We start from the raw sequence: 27,892 nt of genomic DNA on the forward strand, positions 1-27,892 counted from the left end.
AGGACTAAGGTTTTTCACACTATTCGGTGCCTTTCAGTCTTCAAAACCAAAAACCGAGAATGCATTTTTAGATTTTTCAGACAATACTTTTCAACGCTGAATTTTCGGTCACATCGCTAATTTTTATATTGTGTAAATGAACCAGACGTTATTGAATTATTTGCCCAATTATATTATTTGCTCATATTTTGGCACAAGATGAATTAAGATGTGATTGCACATGTCACAGCAGACACTACTCTTTTCTTACAATAAAAGAATTTTGAGAAGCCAAAATGAGCAATTACAGACTGGAAGGAGAGCAAAATGAGAAATATTTGTAACTGGCACAATAGAGGGTTGCTTGGCGAGATCAGGAAAAGAGGCAGCTTTGAGGAAAATTTAAGAAATAAAATACTTTGCTCATCTATATCTTTCACTGAGACATGACTGAGATAGGTAGTCCAAGTAAGGAGATCAAATTGAGACGCATTTGAGATGAACAAAAGATCTCATAGTTGTCTCTCGGTGAGACCTTAAAAGGCGACAGCTGTGAAACATTATTGATAAATTGTAATGCTCACTGTGAGACTTACTTCTCACGAGACACATTTGAGAAAACTTGAGAAAGCCACTCTGGTCTTGACTGTTGCTTATTCACTTCTCAGAGATGTAAATGAGACATGAACAAGATTTCATTCTTCAATTTTGCTTTGATTTAAAACACAACTTTTACTTACTTTCACATTATGTGCGTCTGCCTGCATGTGTTTGAAGAATGAGATAATAATAAATAATGATCATTTGAAAAAATAAAAATAAACACTTTACTGACAATAAATCTCTCAAGCACAGTGAGTAAAATGTACCGTTGTCCCCATCACATATTTTTGCACCCGAGTTCGAGTCCAAGTCATCTGATTTTGAGAATCTGCCCATGCAGAGTACCAATCAAATACCTCAGCAATGTATTAACGGAAAAAAGCTCATCCAAATGTAAAATATTTCTATACTTCAGACATTAGCCATTTTACATAATGCTGTCATACTGTTAGCTTCTGGCAACAGCTAGCATAACGTTCTCCCACTGGCAGTGATTTTGCGTAGTATAAAGTTTTTTAGTTTTTTTTGACAGTGTTCTTATACATCTTATTCTGTTGCTTTGTTGCAAAATGTTCCACCAAGAAGCTGTGTTTTGTATTGTCCTGTTGCAGGGATGAGAGGAATCAGTCCATCATTGTAAGTGGCGAGTCTGGGGCAGGAAAGACCGTTTCAGCCAAGTATGCCATGAGATACTTTGCCACTGTTAGCGGCTCGGCCAGCGAGGCCAACATTGAGGACAAAGTGTTGGCATCTAACCCCATCATGGAGGTGACTGTCTTATTCCTTCTCCTCTCTCATGCTCTGCTACACTTTTTTTCCCCTCTCTCCTTTCTACCAGCATCACTCCCCTGCTCCTAGCCACGTCCACCCGACTCTGACAAATCAAGGAGAAGTTCATGGAATGAATAGAACGCTTTCTTAGGTCACAGTGATGTCATTGCAGTGTTAGACTCAATGACTGCATCTTGCTTTTCCCATATTACAGAGCCTGAACGTATGTAAGAGGACCAAGGGCTATTTGTATGAGGCATTGAAATTACTCTGCTGACGCAGACAGAATTAATACTGTGTTAGACTTTATTGTTGGGCTTTACTCAGCAAAAACACACTGCAATAAAACCTGTATAGGGTAAACACAATAATGCCGTATGCATTTTATAAACCAAATGCTGGTCTGGGCTACAGTTTATAGACCCCAATCACCAACGTCACACAATCACGTGATTGCTGTATTGCGCCACCATATTGTCCGTCATTGTGTGTCCGTATTGTCAATGCTCGTAGTTTCTAAAGGTGGATTTACTTGCAAATTATGGAAGCCCCGGTGCTTTCAGATGCTGTAAACTCATTGGATGAGTTGCATAAAAGCCGCTATTTGGAAAAGCTTCGGTCGATCCAGTTGCCAGATCCATATTTGATGCCCAAACCGATGTTTCCTCCCGTCCAGTCCCGTCCTGTGCGTCAGAGCTCGTCCTGAGACCACAAAATTTCCAGTCATACTCCAGTTTATGTCACGATGAGGAGTCTGGTACCCAAAATCGGCACCGGCCCGAATATAAACCGACATTTGATCAGCTGAGCGTCACCGTTGTCACGATTGTAAAATGAAACTTAATCGACAACGGGCTGGTGTGTGCCGAAAAATAGCTGCCCCGCGTGAAATGTCCCCCTGACGGGAGCTCTTATTTATAACGCTTTATTGACGTGAAAACATCAAATGTTTTCATGGACGCATTACAGTAATGGATTTACGACTGTAAGATCAGTTTTAAATAATTAAATTACACAAAATATTAGTACTATATTTTAATAACAAATCGTGGACTGGGCAACATAACCATCTTTGAACAGAAATGTATAGTCGACAGGTTTTCACGACCATATCCCAATGACAATCACACAGATATGACATTTATTAGTTCAAGCAGAGTAAAATAATACATATTCACGGTACAAGAAAGTCGTTTCCGTGTGGGCGCTCCTGTCAGGGGGGACATTTCACGCCGGGCGGCTATTTTTCGGCACAACACATATTGTTGCGCTCACCTTCTTGCTGCGCGACCGTGGCGAAGAGCTTCGTAGTCTCCGTCTGATGATGTCTACGACCGTGTTGGCATCAAATTGATGTTTTCGCCACTGTCTGACGGCTGTCGACACAAATGCATCATGGACCGAGATAAACCGTGCTGCTCTAGAGATTTGCCCTTTTAACAATGGGCACATAGCAACTACTAAAATGACCGCTTATCTTCTCTGTTACTGCAACCAACTGCCACACATGCCTTCACCATTTTGATTAATCAATGTTAACGATTGTCAGGAAGGTTTTTGGGTTCTTTTACTAGGCGGTGATTCCTTAGACAAGCAGAAAAACACGCAGTAATAGGAGGAACGTATGTAGCAGTAATATGTAAACACGATGAGCTGACAGACAATATGGCGGTACCAGTCAGGGGGGCGGAGTTGTGACGTCACATGATTGGGGTCTATACACTTAACTGTTTGCAGACTCACAAAACTTGCAAAGCCTGGTGGTAGAGAAATCCACTGGTGGCTAGGGTTGGGCATCGTTTGACATGTAGAGGTTCCGATTCCAATTCCACGTTTCGATTCCGGTTCCGAACGATTCTTGATTCAGATAATTTTAAAAGGCAGGGTAAAAAAAAAATTGCATACTTTATATTAAAGTCTTAACTTCTCGACGATTTTTTAAATTAAATGAACTTCTCACAGTGCTAATTTTAACCTGTACTTTCTGTATAGAAATATCAGTCTTTGAACTCAGGGCATCAAAACAAGGAATCGAAATGTAAAGATTCGGACGATTCCGGGATCATCGGAGTGTTATAACCGGTTCCCATCGATGCTCGATTCTCGATGCCCAACCCTACTGGTGGCCCACACTTTGTGAAGAATTTCAAAAATTTGACTCTGTAGTATTATTAGCCATTTTTTCTCAATTCTTAAACATAGACTATCATAAAAATGCACAGATTGAAGTACATTTTTAACACCTAATTAGAAATCAAATGCATTTCAGTGCAATGGCATAGAGCTGGGACAGGTTTTTTTCACATATTGACCATAAGATGGCGCCATTGCAACCGTTTCGCCAAATGTAGTTAAAATATGTACCGGTATGCTTTTTATACTTTTCTTTTGCAGCACTGTTTTAGCCTGGCAGCCCACCAGGCTTATAAAGCACTGGGGAAAATCCTGTGTTTGTATGAACCGCATGGACACATCACCAAACACGACTGTTGATGAGTTGTGTCATATTAAAACAAAAATCAGCTGACTTTATGATTTTTTAAACTTGTTTTTGTGGGTTTTGTTAACTTTTAATGAGCGGCCAGGCTGGAGACATGTGTACTGTTTTATACTTCACAAAGAATTTTTTGTCAACAACAACACATCATTTTGCTTGACGTCACTGGTGCTCTAATGATTATAATGACATTTGCCCCCTGCCAGGCTATCGGAAACGCCAAGACAACTCGGAACGATAACAGCAGTCGTTTTGGGAAGTACATAGAGATCGGCTTTGACAACCGGTACCGAATCATTGGGGCAAACATGAGGACATATCTGTTAGAAAAGTCCAGAGTAGTGTTCCAGGTGAGTGTATTAACAATTTTTTTTCGTGGCTGAAAAACTAAATGGGCTTTATTTTAATTTACTGCCGAAGTACTGAAAAGGTACAATTTATTTTAAATCTACATAAATATATAGCGATATAAATATGTATAAATAAATGTTGCAAGGTCTTGCAAAAGACCTTGCAGCATGTATCAGCAGAAGCTTTTCCTGTTCTTCTCATCTGTTCTGTGAGTTACGTACATTCCAAACTTCCAAACATGCTTTGAAAAAAAATATTGTTATATAAACTAAGATTTGTACATGTTATCTCAGATGGCATAAATTGTTGTTTCAAGAATGAGAAGAGCTCAGAAGGTCAAGAGATATGTTAAATTCTTGCATACTGCAGAAGCAACCAGCTTTGCAACAATGTGAACTCTTGTCTTGCTTTATGTTGCGTAACAGAATAAATTGATCTCTTTGGAATACTGTATGCCCCCGTTTTACACAGACAACATAATTTTTTAATTTAGCAGTGTTTGGTAATGATGTTGGAAAACAGATGGTTCCTTGTCACATTTAGCTTAAAGGGGAAGTTCAGATTTTTTTTACATTAGGCTTAATCTTTCACTTAGCAGGGGTTTAATTAGTCGGTGGAGTTGATTTCAACAAATTCTTTGCAGTTAGTTAGTTATGGAGTGGCGAAGCTGACACAAGTCAGTGGGCCCGTCCTAGCATGCCAATTAATAACAACATATGCACGCATGAAAATCACTGATGACCCATGCAATCAATAGTGATGGCTGTTTTCAGGATGAAGTTATTAAAACTTACCATTGCATGTCAATAACTGTATTATGAACAGCAACATTTGTAATCTCGCAACTCTGTAGGTAATCGGCTGCAGACTGGAGTGATATTTTTTCCACCATGGTGTTTACAGTGTATCACAAAAGTGAGTACACCCTTCACATTTCTGCAGATATTTAAGTATATCTTTTCATGGGACAATACTGACAAAATTACACTTTGACACAATGAAAAGTAGTCTGTGTGCAGCTTATATAATAGAGTTAATTTATTTTCCCCTCAAAATAACTGAAAATATAGCCATTAATATTTAAACCCCTGGCAACAAAAGTGAGTTCACCCCTTTGAAAGAACGTACATCCCTAAATGTACAAATTGAGTACTGCTTGTCATGAGTACTGCTTGTCATTTTCCCTCCAAAATGTCATGTGACTTGTTAAAGGAGTGCTGTCAGCATTGCTGCAGAGATTGAAGAGGTGGGGGGGTACACAAGAAAGCCCACAAACAGTTTGTTGAAGACATGTCAACAAAGCACATGGATTACTGGAACGATGTCCTATGGTCTGATGAAACGGACGGGCTTTCTTGTGTACCGTCTTCAGAAGAGGCTCCCTCCTGGGGTGACAGCCATGCACACCAATTTGATGTAGAGTGCGCCGTATGGTCTAAGCACTAACAGGCTGACCCCCCACCTCTTCAATCTCTGCACCAATGGTGACAGCACTCCTGTAACGAGTCACATGACATTTTGGGGGGGAAATGACAAGCAGTACTCAATTTGGACATTTAGGATGTACGTTTTTTCAAAGGGCTGTACTCACTTTTGTTGCCAGGGTTTTAGATATTAATGGCTATATTTTGAGTTATTTTGAGGGGAAAATAAATTAACTCAATTAAATAAGCTGCACACAGACTACTTTTCATTGTGTCAGAGTGTCATTTTGTCAGTGTTGACCCATGAAAAGATATACTTAAATATCTGCAGAAATGCGAGGGGTGTACTCACTTTTGTGATACACTGTATGTCGTAGCCAGCAGCAAGTATCCACAGTTTGTATTGTTCTTCATGGGGAATTTGTGGAAACTCTCATTTGCCCATTTCTTCTGTTTCCACAGCCTCTAAATGCATATTTCACTATGTTGAAGTTCTTCGGGTCAGGAAAAATAATAATTGGAACGCCACCCGAACTGGATATTCTGGGTATACTCGCATGGGTATTTTGAACAACGATCTGCATTTTGAATTTATTTGATGGTGTAAGATATGTTAATATCTTTGTTTTATTGGCATGCTATGATGGCACCTTTTGACTCTTGCTAGCTTAGCCACTCCGGAGCTCTGAAATTAATGAATAACTAACAAAATGCATAGAATGTGGTGAAATCAACTTCACGGACTAATTAAACTCGAAGATTAAGCCTAATAAAATTCTAAAAAATTCTGAACTTCCACTTTAATCTTGGCTATGAGGTCTTTGGCTGAATGATAAAGCTTTGTTGATTGGCTGATTATATATAGAAATGTCATTTCACGTCAATTTCACGCATATTGAAACAGTCCACAACAGAAGATATCGAGTGCTATCCTTTGTTTTTGTGTTCTTTCATCCAGGCGGACGAAGAGCGGAATTATCATATCTTTTATCAGCTCTGCGCTTCATCGCATCTGCCCGAATTCAAGAACCTCCAATTGAGTAAGTCACAGACACACGCACACACACATACACTTAATATGAAAGCAAAATGAATCAAATTAAAATGAATGAAAACAGAAATACACTCTGGTTATGGTCCTAAATAACACTAAAGGTAATTGACAATAATAGACATCCAATTTATTTAAAGAAGGGCTGGCTGTGCATGCTTCAGTGCCAATGCTGGCTCCGTGAATTGGACGTCTAGTGCTGTCAACGGCAGCCAATGAGTTAAATGAGTGCATAAGGGGTTACATCACTTGTAACATCTCATGTTTGGCTATTTAATGGCACTGTTATAGTATCAACACATAAGATTGTGTTGTCGAACAAGCTTTCATACAGTGCACTCCCACTGTGGACCTGCACCTGCTCATCTTAGTCAGGGAACACACACACACCCAGCTGCTGTTTTCCTCTCCTGCTGACTTGCTAGCTCGGTAAATAGACTGCCTGTCGCAGTGTCATATGCCTGGCCCTGTTGCCTAGCAACGCTTCACGCCTTGATTTAAAGTGTTGGTATGTAAAGATTTAGTATTTTTGGGCATGGTCATGAAAGAGTAAAGCTGTTTCAAATCTGATTTTCTCCACTCCAGGCAATGCAAACAACTTCCTGTATACCCGGCAGGGCCGCAGCCCCGTTATCGAAGGGGTGGACGACAGCAAGGAGCTCGGCACCACCCGCAACGCCTTCTCCTTGCTTGGTAAATCAGTCGAATCTACTAGGCACTCAAAAAAATAGAAAATAGAAGAAATAATGTTTTCCCCCACAGGTATTAACGAATCTTATCAGATGGGACTGTTTCAAGTTCTAGCTGCTATTCTTCATCTGGGAAATGTGGACATCAAAGACAGAGATTCGGATAGCAGCCTCATTCCCGTAAGGATATCGCTAGTTCCCTTCAATATTTTGGTTTCCTCTCTTAACCCTTTATATGGCAAGTGATTGTTTTTGGTAATTACAAAAACAACACATATGTGGACGTCACATTTTGGGTAATTTATACCACAATATTAACATTTGGTATACAATTTTTACCTCCATAATCTAAAAATGTGACGTCCACTTATATGGACTCTGGTTCTCAATTAATATTCCATGTTTCATTTTATCATTTGTTCAATAAAAATCTGATTGAATAATATTTTTATACTTTTTTTTTTTTTTTTTTAATGGATTAAAAAAAAAAAAATCACCCAACTCCCCTACCATTTACTATGGATCAACAGGAGTGTCAAATAAATAAATACACAATTCAATATGTCATTATAACGTTTTTATTTCAATTTGTATTTACAGTGATCCTTCATTTTTCACGGTTATTGGGGACCAGAACCTGCCGCGATAAGTGGAAAAACCACTAAGTAGCACCTCAAAACAAAATCAATTTTTTTTTTTTTTTTTTTTTTTGTGTTCAATGTATTTTTTTTTTTTCAGATTTAGCATTGGAAAAGGATACATGATAACAACAAAAGATACACAAGTTTTTTCACTTTTTTTCCCCCAAAAGTAATATATGTTTTTTAAGCACTTCAAATGTAATAATTATGAAAAGTTTTAAAAATGCTACTGTCCCAGCAAATTATTTTTCAACAAGAATGAAGGAGAAAAATGCTTGTCTTTATTAAATGCTTCATTGAGTGAGTCTATGTGGTCTATTATCTACAGTGCTGCTCGAAAGTTTGTGAACCCCACAGCGATGGTCAGATTTTTTGTAAAAAAAACTAAAATAACCTTATTAAATGTTAAGTTATACCCAAATCCACAATACTGACATTCCAAATAATGGACTGAAACAAAAGAAATAGTTATATTGTCATTCGTTATTTAACAAAAGTGGTTGATTTAAGAAAAACTCAGATATCATGTGTGCAAAAGTATGTGAACCCCTTCAGTTAATAGGATATTGCGCCTCCTTTTGCAGAGATTACCTCAACCAAACGGTTTCTGTAGTGACTAATCAGCCTCTCACATCTACTTTGGGGGATTTTTGCCCATTCTTCCTTGCAGAACGCAGTAAGTTGAGAGAGGTTTGATGGGCGTCTGGCATGAACTGCTCGCTTCAGGTCCCGCCACAGCATTTCAATGGGATTTAGGTCAGGACTTTGACTGGGCCAGTCCAGAACACGAATCTTCTTCTTTTTCAGCCATTCCTTGGTTGTATTGCTGGAATGCTTTGGATCATTATCATGTTGCATGATCCACCTTCTGCCAAGCTTTAACTTCAAAACAGATGGCGTCAGGTTATGTTCTAGGATTTGACAATATTCCTCAGAATTCATGATTCCCTGGACTATGTGGAGTTGTCCAGGTCCTGAGGATGAAAAGCAAGCCCAGATCTTGACATTCCCACCTCCATGCTTCACTGTTGGGAGAAGGTTCTTTTGGTGGTATGCAGTGTTGACTTTTCGCCAGACATGGCGGTTTTGGTTGTGACCAAACAGTTCAATTTTGCACCTACATCAGTTGATGAAAACTCTTTTTAATTTAGTCTCGACAACACAACTGTTAAAAAAACAAAAAAAAACTACTGAATTGATTGATTAGGAAATCAGGTTGAAATAATAGAAAATTCCAAAATGTTGAGGGGGTTCACAAACTTTTGAGCAGCACTGTATATGTGGTCTTTTCTCATTCTTTTTGTAGCCCAACAATCATCACTTGACGAAGTTCTGCGAGTTGGTTGGTGTCACCTACGAGGACATGGCTCAGTGGCTGTGCCACAGGAAGTTGAAAACAGCAACAGAAACCTATATCAAGACCCTCCCCCGCCTGCAGGCTACGAACGCCCGTGACGCTCTATCCAAACATATCTACGCCAAGCTCTTCAACTGGATCGTGGAGCACGTCAACAAGGCGCTCATCACCAATATGAAGCAGCACTCCTTCATCGGCGTCCTCGACATTTACGGGTACGAGATTCCATTGATTGTCAATCAAACGGTAAGAATATTGCCTTAATCTGGCACTTCAATTGATTTTTAAAAAAACATTTTCTGTTTTTTAACAAGGTTTGAGACGTTTGAAATCAACAGCTTTGAGCAGTTCTGTATCAACTACGCAAATGAGAAACTCCAGCAGCAATTCAACATGGTGCGGACAATGTATTAATATTAACAGTATATATTGTAAATAGATGAATAACATTTTTTAAATTTACTGTAAAATACTAGCAGCTATGGTTGCAAGAATATTACTGCTAAAAAATGGGAAAACCATAAAATAGACGTGAAAATGGTAGAGTGCTTCCATAAATTTTAGAGTAGATGTTTTTTTGCAGTAAACTGTGTTAAAAAATTTTAAGTATTTCATACTAAAATCCTTATGTCTTATTGGCGTTGGTGACATCGCTTCACTCCTTTTGCTCTTCTCCCCAACCGGGTTTTGAACCTAGAGCGTCATCTTGAGTGTACTGACTAGTAGTGACCACCGAGAAAGGTGTGTGATTAGAAAGATGGGAAAACATGCTTCCCTGAGCTTACCAGCAACTCAGACTAAACTGGACTATCTGCTCAGTTTTGTTATGTACTTCCTCAGTCGAAGTACATTTAAGGCCGAGACTTGAGTGGAGCAACACTTATTTATTCAGTGTGTTTCTTATCCCATGTGCACACGACTCATCACTTAGGTTCCTTTTTACCGTAATACCTCACCCACAGGGAGCGCACAACTATGGCAACAGATGTGTGACATAAATGTTACATCTCCTCCCCTCTTATATAACATGATCCAGAAATAAACACTAAAGAACCTCCTGCTTTTCCCATTTTAATTATGGCTATAGAAATAAATGTTATTGATTGGTTGAGTAGTCGGCATGCTCAACTGCCACAGTGATGATGTACAATGGTATGAAAAAGAATCTGAGCCTTTTGGAATTTCTCACATTTCTGCATAAAATAACCATCAAATGTGATCTGATCTTTGTCAAAATCAAACAGAAGAAAATACAGTGTCTGCTTTAACTAAAAGCACCCAAACATTTATAGGTTTTCATATTTTAATGAGGATAGCGTGCAAACAATGACAGAAGGGAAAAATAAGTAAGTGAACCCTTTGCCTAAGGAGAATTAAAGAGCAATTGAAATTAATTTTTACCAAACATTTCAAGTCAGGTATGTGCCCAATCACTGATGAGTGGTTTAAAGCTGCCCTGTCCAGTATAAAACATACACCTGGTAAGACTTGTCTTGATGAGAAGCATTGTCTGATGTGCATCATGGCTCGGTCAAAAGAGCTGTCTGAAGACCTGCGATCAAGGATTTTTGATTTGTATAAAGCTGGGAAAGGATACAAAACCATCTCTAAAGTCTGGATGTTCATCAATCAACAGTCAGCGAAGTTGTCTACAAATGGAGAGTGTTTGTCACTGTTGCTTCGCTCCCAAGGAGTGGCAGTCCACCAAAGATGACGCCAAGAGTTCAGTGCAGAAGACTCAGAGAGGTAAAAAAAAAAAAAAAAAAAAAAGAACACTTGAGTGTCTGCTAAAGATTTACAGAAATCACTGGCACAGCCCAATATCTCTGTGCACACATCAACTATATGTAAAACTATGGCCAAGAATGGTGTTCATGGGAGGACTCCACGGAGGAAGCCACTGCTGTCTAAAAAAACATTGTTGCTTGTTTAATGTTCGCAAAAAGGCACTTGAACACTCCACAGAAGTTTTGGCAAAATATTTTGTGGACTGATGAACCAAAGTTGAATTGTTTGGGAGTAATACACAACATCATGTATGGAAGAAAAATGCAACAGCTCACCAACATCAACACCTCATCTCCACCGTGAAGCATGGTCCAGGTAACGTCATAATTTGGGGCTGTTTGCTGCCTCAGGGCCTGGACAACTTGCAATTATTAATGGAAGAATGAATTCAAAGGTATACCAGGATGTTTTGCTGGAAAACCTGAGGCAGTCTGTCAGACAGTTGAAGCTAAGAAGAGGATAGATGCTGCAACAAGACAATGATCCAAAACACAGAAGTAAATCAACTTCATACTGGTTTCAGAAGAACAAAATACATGTTCTGGAGTGGCCAAGTTAAAGTTCAGACTTGAACCCCATTGAGATGCTGTGGCATGACCTAAAGACAGCGATTCATGCAATACATCCCAGGAATCTGACTGAACTACAGCAGTTTTGTAGAGAAGAATGGGCCAAGATTAGTCGTGATCGATGTGCCAGACTGGTCTGCAGCTACAGGAGGCGTCTGGTTGAAGTTATTGCTGCCAAAGGGGGGGCCACAAATTATTAAATGTGATGGTTCACTTACTTATTTTTACCCTCTTCTGTCATTGTTTGCATATTATCCTCATTAAAATATGAACACTTATACATTTTTGGGTGGTTTTAGTTAGTGCAGACACTGTTTTTTTTTTTATCTGTGTGATTTTGACAAAGCTCAGATCACATTTGATGGTGATTTTGTGCAGATTTTATCCACTGTATATTCAATCCCTGCTTGGAAAGAGAGAGCAATTTCAGACATACAAAACTGTACTTTGTTGTTAATTTGACAGTAAACCTTTTATGGTTTACCCTTTTTTTAGTGGTAAAATTTCTGGCAACTACAGTCCTAAGTATTCTGCTGTAAATGTGAACGTTTTTGTTTTTTATTTAATGTATTTTTTAAACACTATAGTAAGTTAGCATCTAAATGTGCATGTTGCGTTTTTGTGTGAGTGCAGCATGTGTTCAAACTGGAGCAGGAAGAGTACATGAAGGAGCAGATTCCTTGGACTCTCATCGACTTCTATGACAATCAGCCCTGCATCAACCTCATCGAAGCCAAGATGGGCATTCTGGACCTGCTGGATGAAGAGTGCAGAGTACTGTATATTAGCTATTTGCTATTAGCTACAGCATTTCATTCATGCCGTGTCTTTCCTCAGATGCCTAAAGGCTCCGACGATTCATGGGCTCAAAAGCTGTACAACACCCATCTGAAGACGTGCTCCCTCTTCGAAAAGCCGCGCATGTCCAACTGTGCCTTCATCATTCAACATTTTGCCGATAAGGTGAGCTTGACACCTCTTTTCATAGCAAATACTGCGCTCAACCTTTTCAACCCCAATATTCAGCTCTGAAGTTATAAACTTATTGTTTGAATAATTAGAAAGTGTTTTTTTTTTATCAGAGATTCATGAAGAGATTGGCTTTGCGGTGCTTTTGTGAGCTATTTTTAGATTTGCCGGAGGGCTTTTTCTTTGTTAGCGCTTGTTTTCACATGCTGAGCGAGTAGAGTGGTTCTTGAAATTCACTTATGGTGTAAGGCAGCGTTATTTTCAGGTCCTACAGTAGGTATGAGGTTTCACATAAATGGGTCAAGGACTAACACAGGGTTTCCCATGAGGCTATCTGATATCAAACATACATAAATGACATTACGCTGTACGTAATAGTATGGTAGTGGTCAGAAAAGAATGTATATTTAAAATTGGATTTTGGAGTTTGAGGCGTTTAAAGCTTTCAAAGCCTTTATGCAAGCATTTTACAAAGGTAAATACTGTTTTAACTAGAAACTGCAATTTCGGGAGAAATTACACACCTTGGTCTTTCCTCTGTGGAGATACAGATCTTAGCCCCACTCAGGTCTATCAATAGAATGGATCATAATGCCAGTCATTGGCAAAAAACAAAGTAAAAGCCGTTAGAAATGAATGGGAGAATTGGACGTCCATGGACGTCAATGGCGGCACCTTTCATAATTGTTAATGGAATCGGGGAAGTTTGGGGGACACGTCCTAATGATATCTAGTCATTTTCTGTTGATTTTGGGAAAAAAAAAAAATCCCATTGAAAATGAATGGGAAAATTTTTGGACGTCCATGGACGTCAATGGTATCAACTTACATAAGCGTCAATGGAATCCAAGTACATTGGCATCAATAGAATGAACAAACATGAAGAAATGCCATTGGAAATGAATGGGAAGTTTGGACGTCCATGGACGTCAATGGCATCACCCCCCATAAGCGGCAATGCAATCGGGGACATTTGGGGGACACGTCCTAATGATATCTAGTCATTTTCTGTTGATTTGGGGGAAAAAAAAAATTTCCCATTGAAAATGAATGGGAAAAATTTTGGACGTCCATGGACGTCAATGGTATCAACTTACATAAGCGTCAATGGAATCCAAGTACATTGGCATCAAAAGAATGAACAAACATGAAGAAATGCCATTGGAAATGAATGGGAAGTTTGGACGTCCATGAACGTCAATGGCATCACCCTCCATAAGCGGCAATGCAATCGGGGACATTTGGGGGACACGTCCTAATGATATCTAGTCATTTTCTGTTGATTTGGGGGGGAAAAAAAATTTCCCATTGAAAATGAATGGGAAAAAGTTTGGACGTCCCTGGACGTCAATGGCATCACCCTCCAAAAGCAGCAATGCAATCGGGGACATTTGGGGGACAGGTCCTATTGATATGTAGTCATTTTCTGTTGATTTGGGGAAAAAAAAAAAATTCCCATTGAAAATGAATGGGTAAAATTTTGGACGTCCATGGACGTCAATGGCAGCACCCCCCATAAGCGTCAATGGAATTGGGGACGTTTGGGATATACGTCCTATTGATATCTGGTCATTTTCTGTTGATTTGGAGAAATTTAGTTTTTTCCCCATTGAAAATGAATGGGAAAAATTTTGGACGTCCATGTAAGTCAATGGCGGCACCCTTCATAAGCGTCAATGGAATTGGGGAAGTTTGGGGGACACGTCCTATTGATATCTGGTCATTTTCTGTTGATTTGGGGTAATTTTGTTTTTTCCCCATTGAAAATGAATGGGAAAAATTTGGACGTCCATGGCAGTCAATGGCATCGACATCCATATAGTCACTTGAATCCAAGTACATTGGCATCAGTAGATTCGACATGCATGGCCGTCAATGGCATCAATGCAATGTAAATTCCATTGGAAATCCCACTGGAAGTGAATGGGACTTTTCCCATTCGAAATGAATGGGATAGTTTTTGGCAAATTTCCGAGGAAGCGTAATTTTTTTCCAAATTCTGTATACAACTTTTATGCCCCTCACCGTCCCGGAATTTTTGATGCCCAAATTATGTGATTTGGTCAAAAATTGTAGGACTAGATACATTTTGAAACTTTTTTTTTTTTCACGGAAAATTGCCGTTTACGGACGAACGGAAAATTTTTCGGGGCCATTTGTAAAGTTTCCTGTGTCACGCGAAAATTCCGGTCGTGCCGATACTTGAACGGTGCCGATCGGTCTAACGGTTCGGGCTGTGAAGCGCGCGTTTTTTTTCCATTCAAAATGAATAGGAAAGTTTTTGGCAAATTTCCGGGGAACCGTAAATTTTTGCCAAATTCTGTATACAACTTTTATGCCCCTCACCGTCCCGGAATTTTTGATGCCCAAATTATGTGATTTGGTCAAAAATTGTAGGACTAGATACATTTTGAAACTTTTTTTATTTTTCGGAAAATTGCCGTTTACGGGCGAACGGAAAATTTTTCGTGGCGGTTTGAAAAATTCCCATCGTCACGCGAAAATTCCGGTCGTGCCGATACTTGAACTGTGCCGATCGGTGCTACGGTTTGGGCTGTGCGTTGGCTCAAAAAAACGCGGAGAATAAGATGAATAAATAATAAGTACAATAAAGTTGCACAATAACAATACCTTGTTCTTTCTTTCAGAAAGACCAAGGTAATAATAATAACTAGAAACTGCAATTTCGGGAGAAATTACACCTTGGTCTTTCCTCTGTGGAGATACAAATCTTAGCCCCACTCAGGTCTATCAATAGAATGGACCATAATGCCAGTCAATGGCACTAAACAAAGTAAAAGCTATTAGAAAAGATTGGGAGAGTTGGACGTCCATGGCCGTCAATGGCAGCACCCTCCATAAGCATCATTGTAATTGGGGACATTTGGGGTACACGTCCTATTGATATCTGGTCATTTTTTGTTGATTTGGGCAAAAAAAAAAAATTCCCATTGAAAATGAATGGGAAAAATTTTGGACGTCCATGGACGTCAATGGTATCAACTTACATAAGCGTCAATGGATACCAAGTACATTGGCATCAATAGAATGAACAAACATGAAGAAATGCCATTAGAAATTAATGGGAAGTTTGGACGTCCATGGACGTCAATGGCATCACCCTCCATAAGCAGCAATACAATCGGGGACATTTGGGGGACACGTCCTATTGATATCTGGTCATTTTTTGTTGATTTGGGGAAAAAAAAAAAATTCCCATTGAAAATGAATGGGAAAAATTTTGGACGTCCATGGACGTCAATTGTATCAACTTACATAAGCGTCAATGGATACCAAGTACATTGGCATCAATAGAATGAACAAACATGAAGAAATGCCATTAGAAATTAATGGGAAGTTTGGACGTCCATAGACGTCAATGGCATCACCCTCCATAAGCAGCAATACAATCGGGGACATTTGGGGTACACGTCCTATTGATATATGGTCATTTTTTGTTGATTTGGGCAAAAAAAAAAAATTCCCATTGAAAATGAATGGGAAAAATTTTGGACGTCCATGGACGTCAATGGTATCAACTTACATAAGCGTCAATGGATACCAAGTACATTGGCATCAATAGAATGAACAAACATGAAGAAATGCCATTAGAAAAGATTGGGAGAGTTGGACGTCCATGGCCGTCAATGGCAGCACCCTCCATAAGCATCATTGTAATTGGGGACATTTGGGGTACATGTCCTATTGATATCTGGTCATTTTTTGTTGATTTGGGCAAAAAAAAAAAATTCCCATTGAAAATGAATGGGAAAAATTTTGGACGTCCATGGACGTCAATGGTATCAACTTACATAAGCGTCAATGGATACCAAGTACATTGGCATCAATAGAATGAACAAACATGAAGAAATGCCATTAGAAATTAATGGGAAGTTTGGACGTCCATGGACGTCAATGGCATCACCCTCCATAAGCAGCAATACAATCGGGGACATTTGGGGGACACGTCCTATTGATATCTGGTCATTTTTTGTTGATTTGGGGAAAAAAAAAAATTCCCATTGAAAATGAATGGGAAAAATTTTGGACGTCCATGGACGTCAATTGTATCAACTTACATAAGCGTCAATGGATACCAAGTACATTGGCATCAATAGAATGAACAAACATGAAGAAATGCCATTAGAAATTAATGGGAAGTTTGGACGTCCATAGACCTCAATGGCATCACCCTCCATAAGCAGCAATACAATCGGGGACATTTGGGGTACACGTCCTATTGATATATGGTCATTTTTTGTTGATTTGGGCAAAAAAAAAAAATTCCCATTGAAAATGAATGGGAAAAATTTTGGACGTCCATGGACGTCAATGGTATCAACTTACATAAGCGTCAATGGATACCAAGTACATTGGCATCAATAGAATGAACAAACATGAAGAAATGCCATTAGAAATTAATGGGAAGTTTGGACGTCCATGGACGTCAATGGCATCACCCTCCATAAGCAGCAATACAATCGGGGACATTTGGGGTACACGTCCTATTGATATCTGGTCATTTTTTGTTGATTTGGGGAAAAAAAAAAAATTCCCATTGAAAATGAATGGGAAAAATTTTGGACGTCCATGGACGTCAATGGTATCAACTTACATAAGCGTCAATGGATACCAAGTACATTGGCATCAATAGAATGAACAAACATGAAGAAATGCCATTAGAAATTAATGGGAAGTTTGGACGTCCATGGACGTCAATGGCATCACCCTCCTTTAGCGGCAATGCAATTGGGGACATTTGGGGGACACGTCCTATTGACATCTAGTCATTTTCTTTTGATTTTGGGGGAAAAAAAATTCCTATTGGAAATGAATGGGAAAAATTTTGGACGTCCATGGACGTCAATGGTATCAACTTACATAAGCGTCAATGGATACCAAGTACATTGGCATCAATAGAATGAACAAACATGAAGAAATGCCATTGGAAATGTATGGGAAGTTTGGACGTCCCTGGACGTCAATGGCATCACCCTCCATAAGCAGCAATGCAATCGGGGACATTTGGGGGACACGTCCTATTGATATCTAGTCATTTTCTGTTGATTTGGGGGAAAAAAAAAAATTTCCCATTGAAAATGAATGGGAAAATTTTTGGACGTCCATGGATGTCAATGGCAGCACCCCCCATAAGCGTCAATGGAGTTGGGGACGTTTGGGGTATACGTCCTATTGATATCTGCTCATTTTCTGTCGATTTGGAGAAATTTAGTTTTTTCCCCATTGAAAATGAATGGGAAAAATTTTGGACGTCCATGGATGTCAATGGCAGCACCCCCCATAAGCGTCAATGGAGTTGGGGACGTTTGGGGTATACGTCCTATTGATATCTGGTCATTTTCTGTCGATTTGGAGAAATTTAGTTTTTTCCCCATTGAAAATGAATGGGGAAAATTTTGGACGTCCATGGAAGTCAATGGCAGCACCCCCCATAAGCGTCAATGGAATTGGGGAAGTTTGGGGGACACGTCCTATTGATATCTGGCCATTTTCTGTTTATTTGGGGAAATTTTGTTTTTTCCCCATTGAAAATGAATGGGAAAAATTTTGGACGTCCGTGGCAGTCAATGGCATCGACATCCATATAGTCAATTGAATCCAAGTACATTGGCATCAGTAGATTCGACATGCATGGCCGTCAATGGCATCAATGCAATGTAAATTCTATGGAAATCCCATTGGAAGTGAATGGGACTTTTCCCATTCGAAATGAATGGGATAGTTTTTGGCAAATTTCCGAGGAAGCGTAATTTTTTTCCAAATTCTGTATACAACTTTTATGCCCCTCACCGTCCCGGAATTTTTGATGCCCAAATTATGTGATTTGGTCAAAAATTGTAGGACTAGATACATTTTGAAACTTTTTTTTTTTTCATGGAAAATTGCCGTTTACGGAAGAACGGAAAAATTTTCGGGGCCATTTGTAAAGTTTCCTGTGTCACGCGAAAATTCCGGTCGTGCCGATACTTGAACGGTGCCGATCGGTCTAACGGTTCGGGCTGTGAAGCGCGCGTTTTTTTTCCATTCAAAATGAATAGGAAAGTTTTTGGCAAATTTCCGGGGAACCGTAAATTTTTGCCAAATTCTGTATACAACTTTTATGCCCCTCAACGTCCCGGAATTTTTGATGCCCAAATTATGTGATTTGGTCAAAAATTGTAGGACTAGATACATTTTGAAACTTTTTTTATTTTTCGGAAAATTGCCGTTTACGGGCGAACGGAAAATTTTTCGTGGCGGTTTGAAAAATTCCCATCGTCACGCGAAAAATCCGGTCGTGCCGATACTTCAACGGTGCCGATCGGTGCTACGGTTTGGGCTGTGCGTTGGCTCAAAAAAACGCGGAGAATTATTGAATAATAATAATAATAATAATAATAATTATTATAATAATAAAGTTGCACAATAACAATACCTTGTTCTTTCCCTTGGAAAGACCAAGGTAATAATGTACGTTTTTAAGTGCTATAAATGTACAAAGTTACACCTTTAGTGTTAAAATGATCAAAATATGATATTATGTGTATATACAGTGAGGAGCAGAAGAATTTGCACCCCTTGTGATTTTGCAAGTTCACCCACTTAGAAAATAGAGGTCTGAATATTTCAATAATGGATGCATTTCCCTTTATAGAGACATAATCCCCAAAAAATCCTAAACTCGCATTGTATCATTTTAAAAAATAATTTATTTGTAATTTTCTGGGGTTCATAGGTATTTTTACCCCTGAGAATCAGCAATAATTATGACACTCAAAGAATTATCATTCTACCTTAAAAAAAAGTCCCCCTTTACCCCATGAGTAACCACCCACCCACCACCTGTTTGATCTCATAATTGTCACATAATCCAACTGTTACCATGGGCAAGACCAGCGAGCTTTCGAAAGGCACCAGAAAAAAAATTGGAAAGCTGGAAAAGGCTATGGGACAATTTGAAAGCAGCTTGGTGAGAATAAATGAACAGTTACAGCACTTGTTAGAAAATGGAAAAGGCTGAACATGACTGATAATCTACCTCGGACTGTGGCTCCATGTAAGATCTCTTTTCACTCATGAGAAAAGTGAGGGCTCAGCCTAGAACTACATGGCCGGAGCTGGTCAATGACCTGAAGAGAGCTGGGTGCACAGTTTCAAAGGCTACTATCAGCAGAACACTATGGTGCAATGGTTTAAAATCATGCATTGCTCAGAAGGTTCCCCTGTTGAAGCCAGTACATGTGAAGGCCGTCTGAAGTTTGCCAGGGACCATCTGAATGATTCAGAGGGGTCATGGGAGAAAGTCATGTGGTCAGATGAGATTAAAGTAGAACTTTTTAGTGCAAACTTTACTCGTCGTGTGTGGAGGAAAAAGAGGGATGACTACAATCCCAAGAACACCATCCCCACTGTGAAGTATGGGGGTTGAAACCTCATGCTTTGGGGCTGCTTTTCGGCAAAAGGGGACAGGACGATTGTACTGCATAAACCAGAGGATGTATGGTGAAATGTATCATCATATTTTGAGCCACAATCTCCTTCCCTCAGTCAGAGACTTGAAGATGTGTCATGGCTGGATCTTCCAACATGACAATGATCCCAAGCACACAGCCAAGCTGACCAAGGAGTGGCTGCGTAAAAAGCATATTAAGGTTCTGGAATGGCCTAGCCAGTCTCCAGACCACAAACCCAATAGAAAATCTTTGGATGGAACTGAAACTTCGTGTTTCTTAACGACAGCCCCGAAACCTGAGAGATCTAGAGGAGATTTGTGTGGCGGAATGGGCCAAAATCCCTTTTTCCATATGTGAATACCTGGTGAAGAACTAAAGAAAGCAGTGACCTCTGTAATTGCAAACAAATGCTTCTGCACTAAATATTAACAATGATTTTCTCAGGGGTACAATTACTTATTAACCCCAGTATATTACTAATTGATTATTGAATAATCATACAATGTGAGTTCCAGATTTTTTTTTTTTTTTTTTTTGGATTATGCCTCTATAAGTGGAAATGCATCTTTGATTGACATTTCAGACCGATACCCATTTTCTAACTGGCTGAACTTGCAAAATAACAAGAGGTGCAGAGACTTATGCTCCTCACTGTATATAAACATTTTTGTATTTATTAAAAATAAGGTAGATAAAATTATATATAATATAAATGTGATGAATGAATTACCTGATATCAACCAGAAAAAAACACATTCGATTTAAAATGTGTGTGGCATCAATGAGGAAGTGTGTAAAAATGTCAATAAACTAAATATTTTAAAACACATTTTGAATTAGTTGATATCTAGGGAAAAAAATTTTTTTGTTTGTTTCTTTTACTCAACCCTTTATTAGATCTAGTCTGCAGGTATCCATATTAATAGTCGTAACTTGGGTTTCAACATGTTTCCTCTTATGTAATAGTTGAATGATATCTATTTTATTACTTTTTATTGTTGACATAAAGTCGTGTTTTCATGTGATGTTTTCACACAACACGACACTCTTTTGTACTCTACTCGTGCAGGTTGAATATCAATGTGAAGGTTTTCTGGAGAAGAACAAAGACACAGTGAATGAAGAACAGATCAACGTTCTCAAGGCCAGCAAGGTGAAGTGATTACACACGCATGCGAAACTAAATCCTAAGTATTCCATTTTGTTCGTATGAATACAAAAAATGTACACTTCAAACAACTTCCATCCTGAGTTGGGAGAGGTTTCTTATTTCAGACAACAATGGCCTCTGTTTGCCTTGGATGGGCAACGTCCTCTAGTGGCAATGTTCATACAGCAAGGGCAGATACCGTACTCTGACCCCACCATTCAATTTTACAAATACAGTACTTTATTGAAGGAGGAACATTAAGGAGAAGTTCAGATTTTTTACATTAGGCTTAATCTTCAAGTTAGCGGGGGTTTAATTAGTCAGTGGAGTTGATTTCAACAAATTCCGTGCAGTTATTTATTAATTTCAGGTCTCCGGAGTGGCTAAGCTAGCGCGAGTCAATGAGCCCGTCCTAGCATGCCAATAAAAAACAACATATGCATGCATAAAAATCACAGATGACCTATGCAATCTATAGTGTTGGCTAAGTTTTCAGGATGAAGTTAATAAAATTTACCATTGCTTGTCAATAACTAGTATGAACAGCAACATTTGTAATCAGTAGCTCTGTATGTGACAAGCTGCGGAGCGGAGTGATATTTTTTCCTCCGGTGTGTTTATGTTGCAGCCAGCAGCAAGTATCCACAGTTTGTATTGTTCCTTGCTCTTCATAGGGAATTTGTGGAAACTCTCATTTCCCCATTTCTTCTGTTTCCACAGCCTCTAAATGCACGTTTCACTCTGTTGCCGTTCTTTAGTCATGACCGTAGACTCCTTGGACTGATGCTGCATTCGATGAAGGTGGGAAATTGTTTTCCAACCTCGGACCAGGACAAATATAATTGGAACGCCACTCTAACTGAGAGGCCCTAGTCCCGAAATCAGGGGGAAAAAAGTACCCCGACTTCAATCAATTCAATTTCTTCAATCAGACGTTGGTGTTGGTGTTACACTCTACAAAATGTGCTGTACGTCGAAAAGCAGACCTTCAATAGTAAAACTAAAGAAGGCAGTTTACAGTGTGGTCTATTCACCTTAGCTGTCGTTTTTCCTCAACTATTTGATCACTTACAAGAAGGCAGGTTTGCTGGAGGTCAACATGTTTTTGGATGGCCAAAATAAAAAACGCTTGGAACGCTTTGAGGTCGCAACTGGTATCACCTGAGTGGGATAAGTCTGACTTCCCACCTTCCTCGAACGCAGCATGAGCACGAGTTGCCGAAGCACTCCTCTCTATTGTGGTCGTACTACACATCTAAAAAAATAGTCCCGCAGAAATAAATGAATTACGGCAGTTTGGTGTGACATTGTTTTTACCGCCACTCCGGAGCCCTGAAATTGATAAATAACAAACTGCTCGGAATTTGTTGGAATCCACTCAACCGAGTAATTAAACCCCCACTAACTCGAAGATGAAGCTTAAGGTAAAAAATTCTGAACTTCCGCTTTAAGCAGTGAATACATACAAGCTAATACACATTGGTACTCTTTTAGCAAAATGAGGGATTATTATATGTACAGTATTTCAATGTCAGTAGGCGAGATGACTTTTTAGTGAGTAGGCCTATACATTTTTTTTCCCCTTATAAGGTTAGTAAAATTGGAGAAGTACGGACAAAGAAAGGGAAATGAAAACTGGGTGGAACTAATAAGCCAAAACACAAAATTATGATGCAATCAAAGACATTTTTTAAAAACCCTCTAATGTCAAAATTATAAAAAATTAAGATTTAAAAATCTTGTGAATAAAATTAATTTAAAAATTTGAAGAAATAAATAATGATAAAATAATTTAAAAAGAAATAGTAATAAAATACATGTACAGTTGTGGTCAAAAGTTTACATACACTTGTGAATAACATAATGTCATGGCTCTCTTGAGTTTCCAGTTATTTCTACAACTCTGATTTTTCTCTGATAGAGTGATTGGAACAGATACTTCTTTGTCACAAAAAAACATTCATGAAGTTTGGTTCTTTTATTACTTTATTATGGGTGAACAGAAAAAAGTGATCAAATCTGCTGGGTCAAAAATATACATACAGCAGCGCTAATATTTGGTAACATGTCCCTTGGCCATTTTCACTTCAATTAGGCGCTTTTGGTAGCCATCCACAAGCTTCTGGTTGAATCTTTGACCACTCCACTCTTCTTGACAGAATTGGTGCAGTTCAGTTAAATTTTATGGCTTTCTGACATGGACTTGTTTCTTCAGCATTGTCCACAAGTTCTCAATGGGGTTTAAGTCAGGACTTTGGGAAGGCCATTCAAAAACCTGAATTCTAACCTGATTTAGCCATTCCACTATCACTTTTGATGTGTGTTTGGGGTCATTGTCCTGTTGGAACACCCAACTGCGACCAAGACCCAATCTTCGGGCTGATGACGTTAGGTTATCTTGAAGAATTTGAAGGTAATCCTCCTTCTTCATTATCCCATTTACTCTCTGTAAAGCACCAGTTCCATTGGCAGCAAAACAGCCCCATAGCATAATACTACCACCACCGTGCTTGACGGTAGGCATGGTGTACTTGGGGTTAAAGGCCTCACCTTTTCTCCTCCAAACATATTGCTGGGCATTGTGGCCAAACAGCTCGATTTTTGTTTCGTCTGACCACAGAACTTTCCTCCAGAAGGTCTTATCTTTGTCCATGTGATCAGCAGCAAACTTCAGTCGAGCCTTAAGGTGCCGCTTTTGGAGCAAGGGCTTCCTTCTTGCACGGCAGCTTCTCAGTCCATGGAGATGCAAAACACGCTTGACTGTGGACACTGACACCTGTGTTCCAGCAGCTTCCAATTCTTGGCAGATCTGATTTTTGGTGATTCTCGGTTGAATCTTCACCCTCCTGACCAATTTTCTCTCAGCAGCAGGTGATAGCTTGCATTTTCTTCCTGATCGTGGCAGTGACAAAACAGTGCCATGCACTTTATACTTACAAACAATTGTTTGCACTGTTGCTCTTGGGACCTGCAGCTGCTTTGAAATGGCTCCAAGTGACTTTCCTGACTTGTTCAAGTCAATGATTCGCTTTTTCAGATCCACGTATGTATATTTTTGACCCAGCAGATTTGATCACATTTTCTGTTAACCCATAATAAAGTCATAAAAGAACCAAACTTCATGAATGTTTTTTGTGACAAAGAAGTATCTGTTCCAATCACTCTATCGGAGAAAAATCAGAGTTGTAGAAATAACTGGAAACTCAAGAGAGCCATGACATTATGTTCCTCACAAGTGTGTGTAAACTTTTGACCACAACTGTATGTATAGTGCAAATTAGAGACAACAGGCATCTATGGTTAAAAAAGAAAAAAAAAAAGCATTGACGCTGCTGTAATTATGTGAAACGTGACTATTATGCACCAATTGGCATCAAGGGTTAATGTTTGTACGCTATTAAAATTAAGAACTGAGATAATGACACACCTATTGCCCTCTCTTTTTTTTTTGTAGGACAGATTTCTTTTTGAATTATCGTAGGTGTTTGAATGTAGACTACAGACCCGTTAATTATTTAAAGTGAATTTAAGTGAAACTAACACTTCAGGTTTGTTTGTGAGTCTTAGAACAAAGATCGGTTTCTAATAACCTTGCCCTGAAAGCCTTTAAACCCTGACTGCATTTTTGCTTGTACACTCGCTCATCCACACACATACGCACACACGCACGCACAAACACACACACACACACACACACACATATTGTGATCCTGCAGTGACTTGCAAAACATCGTCAGTTCCTTCCGATATCTACAGACTCCAAAAGACTTACCATGCATCATGCTTCCAGAGCCACATGCAAACAAGTGCACGTTGTCTGCATCAGTAGCACTTAATTGGGATTAGCCTTTAACGAGATTTGGTTTAATCAGGATTTAACTCTTCGGCTGCGTTGACAGCACTGGACGCCCAATCCATTTGAAGTGGGAGAGCTGGATCGCTCCCATCCTCGTCCCAGTTCAATTTGTTTGGGCGTCTACGAGTGATAAACTCATTTAAATTCCAAGCTGAAGGATGAAAAGAGAAATTGATGACAAACCATGATTTAATTCATCAATTTAATCATCATCCCTTCATCTACACTTTGTTTCCATCACAATGTGTGGAATGCCAATGTTGACATTTCATTTTAATGTCACTGTGTTCTGTTGTCATTGTGTCTCCATGTGTTGTCCATGTATGTTGGTTCTGTCTTCATCATGACAACCCTCCTCCCTCCCCAACCCGTCAGCAGAAGGTAAACAGAGGCATTCGCGCAACGCTAGTCTGCCTCTGGCTCTTTCTTTTCTTTTCTTTTCACTCCACAACTTATTCACTCTAACTGCACTGGGTCATTGAGTTATATTCCACACCGTTTGTCGCTGCATGGGGGACAGTAGAAGCAGTAAAGACTTAAAAATAAAGCATGATTGGGCACAGAGAACACCAGGAAGGAAGGATCCTGTGAAAGGATTGGTTTGCTGTGAAAGGCTTAGGCTGAATATACTAGTTCATTTTTGCATGCTGTACTAAAAGCATATACGCTGCAGGTGTATCTCAATAAATTAGAATATCTTGTAAAGTTCCGTTTATTTTCATTCAGTGAGGGATGGAGATCGATCTTCGCATTGATGTCCCCTCTCAAAGAGGTCAGATATCTGATGTAAATAACACATAAAACATCAACCCCATACTTCAAACATGTATTACATTATGAACCCATGGGACACAAACAGTATTCACTCTTGAACTGATTGAGCACTAGGGCACTAATTGAACTCATTTACTGCTGTTGACGGCGGTAGATGTCCAATCCATTTTGACTGCAAGGTCTAACAGTGACTCGCCAATCCTCCCAGTTCAAAAGAATCAGATGTCTATACAGTGATTTCTCGTTTTTCGCAGTTAATCGGGACCAGAACCTGCAGCATTAAGTGAGAAACCGCGAAGTGTTCAATGTATTTATTCAGATTTATCATCGGAAATGGACACATATGAGACATGTTTTTCACATTTTCCCACAAAGTATAATTAAAAAAAAACATGTATTCATATATTTTATTACAGGTAAATGTTTTTAAGCACTTTAAATGTAATAATTATGAAAGTTTTAAACATGTTACTTTCCCACCGAATTATTTTTAAACAAGAAAAAAAGTAGACGCCCAATCCATTTTTAAAAAGTTTTTTAAAAAATGCATGTCTTTATTAAATCCTTCAATGAGTGAGTCCACTCATATCCACTCCAGCTGCAAACTTGCGTACAATGAGCTGCCACAGCAACTGTTTAACAAGTTAAACGATGATTGACGCATGCGGTGCTTTGAAGGTTGTGTCTCTGGCAAGATAAAAGCTTAACCGTCTGTCGATCATCGTTTACTTTAATAAGCCATTCCAGTTCACTCTCTGACGAACAAAGAGCAGGGAAAGGGAGGGAGAGTGAGACTACGCGATCAGCTTGGGACAGAAAAATCCGCGATGGACTGAGGGCGCGAAGTTTGAAGCGCGAAGTAGCGAGGGATCACTGTAGTTGTCAATGACAGGCAGTGAATTAATAATAGAGGTTCTTTTCATCTTTTTTTGACTTGATAGTTCATTTTTTAATTAAAAATCAAGAAAATTATTTTTTTTTAAAACTATTCTCTTATTTACTTAATTTTTCTAAAATAGCGTCAATAAAAAAGCACATAATTGCAATTATTTGCTTATTTAAAATTTGTGTTCAGTTATTGATTGATAAAATAACAAGTGTATTATTATTATTATTTTTTTTTAAATAAATAAATTAAAAAAACATTTATTCATGCTGTTTTATGTAACAACTTCCAAATGTTGAGGGCCATAACTACAGTGTATTTTTTTAAAAATTATTATTAATTTAAGTTCATTTTTAACACTTTATTAATGTTTAACATTATTGTTCGTAAAATTTAGATAAAAATGTTTAATAATAAATATATATGTAATTAAAAATTTTAAATGGACATATGAGGACATTACATTTTGTGTCCTGTCTTTATGAGGAACTCAATTGCCCTATACAGTTGTTAAATTAACATGAACAAAACACCTTCACGTGACATTTATTGATGGTATTAGTTTGCATTATAGCCTAATTAACGCTCTAGCGCAAACTCAGGTGACGTAGGGGGATAAATGCCTTACACATTTTTAAAAAATAACAATAATAATACCAAGATGATGTTTTGGAATACTGAAATAAATTTCTTTTTCTGCCATATTCAAATTTATTGAGATGCACTTACATGACTGTTCATCATAATACCGTAACTTTTACATATTCTTATTGGTTGCATAAAAACAAACTTTACTGATGGGTTTGTTTTGTTTTTAATAAACACTAATCTCCAATTCATTCTGCAAATACTAAAGGTAGGATCTGAACAAAGTAATATTCTTAATTCTAACTTTTTAACCCGATGCAGTAAAATCTAAATTGTGGAAAATTGCTTTTATTGCTAGACTGTTCATAATCGCAGTGGAACCTCAGATCATGTAAATGCAATTAATCCAGGACTGATATGAAATTTGATTTGTCCTGGAGTTAATGGCAGAGTATATTTACGCATAGGGACAATTTAGACATAATGTTTTTGTTA

The 27,892-nt window shown here is 38.7% G+C and overlaps 1 protein-coding gene across 3 annotated transcripts in view; it reads left to right on the plus strand.

Annotated features, from left to right (window-relative positions):
• The window catches only part of myo5aa (myosin VAa), a 119,753-nt gene that overhangs the window by 50,897 nt on the left and 40,964 nt on the right, over nt 1-27,892 (plus strand). For all 3 annotated transcript variants that reach the window (XM_057837957.1, XM_057837955.1, XM_057837956.1), the window contains exons 5-14: nt 1,194-1,350; nt 4,057-4,200; nt 6,584-6,665; nt 7,262-7,369; nt 7,439-7,545; nt 9,313-9,578; nt 9,678-9,759; nt 12,354-12,494; nt 12,558-12,683; nt 21,213-21,296. In XM_057837957.1, coding sequence (XP_057693940.1) covers nt 1,194-1,350; nt 4,057-4,200; nt 6,584-6,665; nt 7,262-7,369; nt 7,439-7,545; nt 9,313-9,578; nt 9,678-9,759; nt 12,354-12,494; nt 12,558-12,683; nt 21,213-21,296 — 1,297 coding nt within the window. The remainder of the gene's footprint in view (nt 1-1,193; nt 1,351-4,056; nt 4,201-6,583; nt 6,666-7,261; nt 7,370-7,438; nt 7,546-9,312; nt 9,579-9,677; nt 9,760-12,353; nt 12,495-12,557; nt 12,684-21,212; nt 21,297-27,892) is intronic.

The sequence above is a fragment of the Corythoichthys intestinalis genome, chromosome 1 (assembly GCF_030265065.1).
Source record: "Corythoichthys intestinalis isolate RoL2023-P3 chromosome 1, ASM3026506v1, whole genome shotgun sequence".
Taxonomy (NCBI): domain Eukaryota; kingdom Metazoa; phylum Chordata; class Actinopteri; order Syngnathiformes; family Syngnathidae; genus Corythoichthys; species Corythoichthys intestinalis.